This window comes from Papaver somniferum, chromosome 4, assembly GCF_003573695.1.
Source record: "Papaver somniferum cultivar HN1 chromosome 4, ASM357369v1, whole genome shotgun sequence".
NCBI lineage: Eukaryota > Viridiplantae > Streptophyta > Magnoliopsida > Ranunculales > Papaveraceae > Papaver > Papaver somniferum.
The window spans coordinates 105447098-105453363 of NC_039361.1; the positions used below are offsets into that span (position 1 = coordinate 105447098).

Consider the following 6266-nt stretch of genomic DNA (forward strand, 5'->3'; position numbering starts at 1 on the left):
ATGATCCCACTAAGGGATATGAAGCCAAACATGCCGGGAGGCTTGGGAGGTGACACAATGCCCAACCATTTCTTCTAAAATCCAAGAGAATCGGAAGTTAGAAAACCATAATAAAAGTGGTGACTAGAACTAAACCAACAACGAGCAGCTTCAAAGAAATATGATCGGACAGAAGTACATGAGACAGTCACTGTCAAACTACATTAATGAAATATTGTTTAAACAACTGTCACAGATCAAAGATGGCAGACAAAGTATGACCGCACCCAAGTCTGTAAACATTGTCTATTCATGATTTAAGGACAAATTTCAGACACTGCAGTTGTTCGATTTCGTTGCAGTCTGTTTTTAACTTAATTCAACAACAAAATTGCATAAAAAAACCTGTAACCACAAATCTTTAAATCGTCAGATGTCGATGGGAGAGCAACAGATGCAGTAAAATTTGTCAGACACATGTCTGCAAGATCTGTCATAGGAAAACACCAAAAATAGCATAAGGAAAGAAAAGGAGAAAACAGTGACACTATTTTTGGGTATATGATTATATGCTGTGCACAGCATTGAATTCAACTGAAAACTTGTTTTATTCTTCGAGTCGTTGCTGAGACCCATGTATATGACTATATGCTGTGGATCTTATATATTATAGACATAACGATATTACTAATTTACTACCGACTGCCACGAAGTTGTTACACGAATTGCCGCCGATTGTACGTGTCTTCAGGAACGAATACTGGTTGTTGAGTCATTTGAGCTGGGACTTGAGGTTGGGTCATCGCGATATTTCCATGATTATCAGTATTGTTAGGGGTCCCCATTTGGTTCATGTCTTCGGTTGAAGATATGTGGAGGTAATATAGAACCCCAAAGGTAACACTTATAAGACCCAATACTGCACCTTTTGCAAATATCCAAGGCCTAAGAACTTCGTAACAAAAGTCAACAGAGTACCTCTCATCCACAGTGTGTCGATCATTCAGAAGTGATCCTGCAAGTAATAGAATAGAAGCTAGAGCAGACATTAACCTGCAATAATTTCCACAACTCGTCCGTTATAAATTGATACCAACGCATACAATGAAAAGGAAAAAGTAATAACAAGCATAGAATGCCACAGGGATTGAAAATCGAAACAGGATAACATTCCAAGTTAGTAATATATTCTTGTGCTAAATGCAGACTATGTCAAGTAGTTCTATAGCCGTTCATGAGAATTTATAGCATTTTAGAGGATGAAGAATACATGGTTTGTATCAATGACAAATGAAAAACCATGAAGTATCAATTACCAGGAAAACACAGCACAGAATGTAACCCAAGCACCAGATAGTTTGTTACAACAAATACAGCCAGCTGAAGCATTGATAATTGCATGAGCAACTATAAGAACCAAAAATGCAGTCAATCCGAGGGCGAAAGCTGGGGCCCTCGGGTATGTACATTTGCCAGGATCGATAAAATTAATCTCAGATTCCTGCGAAGTTGATCATTATCCAATCACTTAAACCACATCCCAAACACAAAATACACTATGGATGATACTCTAGTACCAATCGTTGTAAATAACTGCCATACAGGAAAACGTCATCTTATAGGGAAAGAGCAATACCTTGATCCTCTTAGATTCTGCACCGAATCCCAGTGCAGCAGCTATGAGCCCCAGAAAACCTACTCCAATACATATAAGTAGAACCCTCCTCTTCATATCTTGTACAAATTCCTGATAAGTGGTGTTTTTTACCACAGCACATAACAAAGAGCTAAAGGTAAGAAAGCACTTGAACTATTTTGCAGACAAACTATTGTCAAAAGCTTCAACCATGACATTCTTACATATTCAAATAGGTATTCAAAAAGCATATAAATCGGTCATGAAGTTAAACACCCATGATGCTGAGGTCGAAACAACTCGTTTGCATCTTAATTTACCAATTAAAGAACAAAATTCATAACGAATTATAGAATACCTCAAAATTCTATTACCTACCAAAGTATTCAGTTAGATTTGGGTTTAAATTATTTGATGTATAAGCACTCTTTTACATCAAGCATCAATCACAGGAAAATAAGACACAGCCAAGATGAAATAACAACAACAACCTGAGAAAGGGTAAAATAACCTAGTTTCTCAACATAATTTCAACCAGAAATGCAAAAATTAACAAAAAATTAAGGAGAGACAGAGAGAAATTTATACCCAAGTTGCACTTTAGTAGTATAAATTGTTAAAAAGTTGAGGGCTTTCAGAAGCTCCTGACTTCTCAAGTGGGTCTAGGGTTTAAGGGAAATAGAAGATGTATATACACACTCAACACATAGAGAGAGATGGAGATGGAGCAAGAAATGGAAGTACTGAATCTACTAGTAATCATGGATATCAAAGATTAATGTTTGTATATCACAAAGTCTAAACTTAGAAAAACTCATTGGAAGATAACTACTGGAAAAGAAACTACTCCGCTGTTTACAGAGGGGAAGTGGTGGTAAATGCCGTACTTGACTTTTCAAGCTTGTCGTCCCCAGAAAGGAAATGAAAAGGATAAAAGTGGGAGAGAAACACCTATTGGCCAAGATATAGGTGAGCGGCTATGGATGACCGAGAAACACCTATAGACGAAATATTAGGTGGACAAGTTTTCTACCTAACTTGGTGAGAATTACTGGTATGCCTAATTTTCTAAGGTTGTTTTGTCGTATAAAATGCTTTAAATTCATTTGAATCATATCACATCATACAGTAACGGGTACAGGGTAAGACTTGCGAGAGTGATGAAAGCTAGCACAATGGTGCCAAAAACCGCCCCCATCCAAATAAATCAACCGTGTGGAGCTTAAATGGCCTAAATATAGATGATTTTCAACGAATTTCTTTTTGTTCTCGTGTTAATTTATTTGCTTTTAGCTAATAGTATCATAATTTATGCATGGGTGATTCCGATGATATAATACTTAGTAAATGAATTTTTTTCTAAATTTATTAAACTGATTAAATGACAATTGATGTTGCTAGATCAAAAACGAACACAAAGCAGCGGCAATTATTATGAATATCCTACTCTGCCCCATTAGAGGCCCAAACCCACTAATCATCATCATGAACAACGGTCATTTCCACAATGATAAGTTAGAGCAACTTGCTAACTGTGGGAAAAAAACTAACAATTTTACCTAGAGAGGGTCGTTGAGCGCTAACCTAGTCAAAGGCGATTCTGAAGCGATTTTTAGGTTAGGTTTTTTTTCCGTTTCTCTGCTTCTCCTCTAATGAGATGCAGGGATCTTCTCGGGAAACTCCTCCTCTAGTGGCCTCCTCCTTGCCCCTAGAGGACTCTCATATGGGGGTGTTGATAATAATAAGTGTACACACCCCAATTTTGCACGATCACTAAATTTCGCCACGTAATCGTATCGGAAGTAGTCTGGGTGTTAAGGTCTAGTGCGAGCGTACAAACAAGTCCCAAAATGTGAGCTAGCGTTATAATCTGACCACCCTAGACCCTAGTAATCCACTATCCATTCATTAGAAGACCGAAGGTCCACTGTGCTCCCCCGTAACCCGCGTCCACTAGGTAACCAATATTAGCACGAGATAATATGGACTTGTCCGTATCCGACCCAATGATAGTCCACCACCTACTATTCACTAGTCACCAAAGTTCCCTAAAGTTCATTGTGCGAAATCCGTCCTTTTCCCATGTGTTTGCCATCCATCCACGGTAATATGTCGACACAATTTTTGGATTAATTCCGAAGACTTTCCCATTTAGTTAGAATCATAGGAATTAATTGATATCTTTTATAAATTTAGAAAATAAAATGAAATAATATATAAGATTTTTGTTAAATGAAATGATTTTGATAAAGCTAGTAATAATATTTAGGGTTTTAATGTGAGCCGTAAGATCGACGTCATTTAATCCTATGACTATGGTTAATGGAGAAAAACTATAAATAGGGAGCTAGTTTTGGTGTTTAGGGAGGAAAAATTTTGGTAGAAATCTAGGAGAAAAATTATAGAGGAGAAAGACGGGAAAAAAATCATAGGAAGAAGTCGATAGTCATTTGAGAGGTATTCTGTACGATTTGCGGCGTCATTATTCGTTTATTAAGCTAAGTAACATTTCAATCATCTGTTTGCGGAGATAGGTTCGGTGTTCATCTGCCTATTTCTTTTAATTTATCAATATGATTTTTTTGAGAAAGCATCGTACGTATTAGACAGTGTAATATTGATTTTGAGTAAAAGTCAGCTCTCTGTATTTCATCATGTTCAGGTTCACAATCTAGCTATTACGTTTATTATTTAAGTGATTATTCTTCGTCAGTAGTAATATAGCTCACATGCATTAGGACATAAGTCAGTAGTTAATTTTCAACTTCACATCATCAATCAGTCCTTTCATTAGCACTTAGGGCACGGTAAAGCTATCCATTTGCATTATTTAATTAATTTAGATTTTGCATGTTTAGTTGATTACAACAGCTGATTTACGTAGTGCTCGAGAACACAATAGGCATATGTAGATTTCCTTCGTATGCAGAGTAGAGCTGGCAAACGAGCGGGTCGGGGCTGGCTTGTTACGGGTTATACGGGTTCGGGTTAACACGGGCCAAAACCTGCGGGTTGATATTCTTCACGGGTGGTCATTTTCTCAACCCGCGCCCGTAACGGGTAAAGCTTGCGGGTTCACGGGTTAGCCCGTGTTTCTAGTTAGAACTTGCCAGAAACCGAGTTTCCTCTGATTTCTGGCGTATTTCAGGCCACATTCAGGCCATCTAAAGCTTAAGCTCCTTCCCTGCAACCTAACATTCATCTATTTCATTTAATATTTCGATTTAATTCAATCAACAAATTCAACAGGTTCAAACCCTTCTGAAACATCCTTGACAAAGTACCAATGGCAGAAAACCAATTCAATGCTCAGCTCAAAATTGCAATTCTATCTCCACAAGCAAACCACCAACACCTTATTCTCTGAAATCCCATAGCAGGATCATCACAAGAAGCTAACACGTCCAGCACCACCAAATCCAGCTATAGCAGTGCACAACATCACCTCTAATACTCCCCTTTTTATGTTAATCGATGTCTTTAAAAACCCCGTCAAATTCCTTCTTGAAACAACACCAAATTCAAACACCTCTCGATCTTCTGTAATTCCACCAGAAACCCATTCATTCAACATCTCAGATCCCCTTTCTTGGCTGAAGCTTGCTCAAAGTTATCTCCAAAACCCCAAAATTAAAAATTAATTTTTCAGAAGATTGATTTAACCAATCAAACATGCTTACAAAAAAAAATCAATATCTTAATTTACCATTTCAGATTCAATCATGACACCGACTAGCTGTTCTTCATCTTCTCTCACGGCTCAGATGCATAAATTTAGTCAAACCCCTATCTCAATTTCTGCTACTAATCCATCTTCTGAATTGCAACATAGATTCAGATTTAAACCAAAATCAATTCTCGTTTGTCACAGCAGCAGCGAAAATTCAAACCCTAGCTTCTTCAGAAATTTCTCTGTTTTCCCGATTCACTTTCAGTTCCATCTTTTTCTCGAATCACCACCTATTTCTATCTCCATATTTAAATCCGTGTTAATTCTTTTCATCAATTGATAAGATGATTAAGAACTTTTTCTTTTCAATTAAAATTAAGAAGAAAATAAAGAGGAGCCTATTGTTTTGTCCATCAGGGAAGAATGAAAAAGAAGAAAAGAAGAAAAAGAAAGAAAAGAAGACGCTGCTACCACTAGGGTTTCTCAATTACATATGAGGGACACACGTTATATTAATGGGAGTGGGAGTATGGGACACGCGGCATAATAAATATACTGTAGGGAATGAAATTACGGGTTAACGGGTGAGCTTGCGGGTTTCACGGGTCGGTCCGGGTTAACCCGTTTCCCTACAAGCAAACATTTTTCCAACCCTAACCCGGCTTGTTTATAAACCAGCCAAGCCGGGTTAGGGTTTTCACGGGCCGGGTACGGGTTTATCCGCGGGTTTCGGCTTGTTTGCCAGCTCTAATGCAGAGTAGTGGTTTAATTCATGAAAATTTCGATAATAATAATAACGGTCTGCGAGTTATAACCCCAAAGGTGTCACTATCCATCCATAAAAAACCCATCAAAATAAAAGTAACACAAAAACCCAATCAAAACAAAAGTAATACAAAAACTACAAAGAATTTTGATGAAACCAATTTTGAAATTTGGAGTTTTTGTATCACTTTTTAAAAATTTGGGGGTTTTTGTATC

The 6266-nt window shown here is 37.5% G+C and overlaps 1 protein-coding gene across 1 annotated transcript; it reads right to left on the reverse strand.

Annotated features, from left to right (window-relative positions):
* Positions 1–257: 257 nt before the first annotated feature.
* LOC113276252 lies at positions 258–2538 on the reverse strand. The gene is made up of 4 exons (XM_026525831.1): positions 2503–2538; positions 1616–1726; positions 1296–1480; positions 258–1032 (listed from the first exon to the last, which is right to left on the reverse strand). Exons 2-4 carry the CDS (start codon positions 1709–1711, stop codon positions 696–698), a joined length of 618 nt encoding a protein of 205 aa, XP_026381616.1. The 5' UTR covers positions 1712–1726; positions 2503–2538; the 3' UTR covers positions 258–695.
* Between the last annotated feature and the right edge of the window lie 3728 nt (positions 2539–6266).

Excerpts from the sequence above, each read along its gene's own strand:
- LOC113276252 (XM_026525831.1), bottom strand. The coding sequence starts at position 1,711 with ATGAAGAGGAGGGTTCTACTTATATGTATTGGAGTAGGTTTTCTGGGG. Across the intron at positions 1,481-1,615 it reads CAGAATCTAAGAGGATCAAG|GAATCTGAGATTAATTTTAT; the intron begins GTATTGCTCTTT and ends TCAACTTCGCAG. Across the intron at positions 1,033-1,295 it reads TTCTGTGCTGTGTTTTCCTG|GTTAATGTCTGCTCTAGCTT; the intron begins GTAATTGATACT and ends AAATTATTGCAG.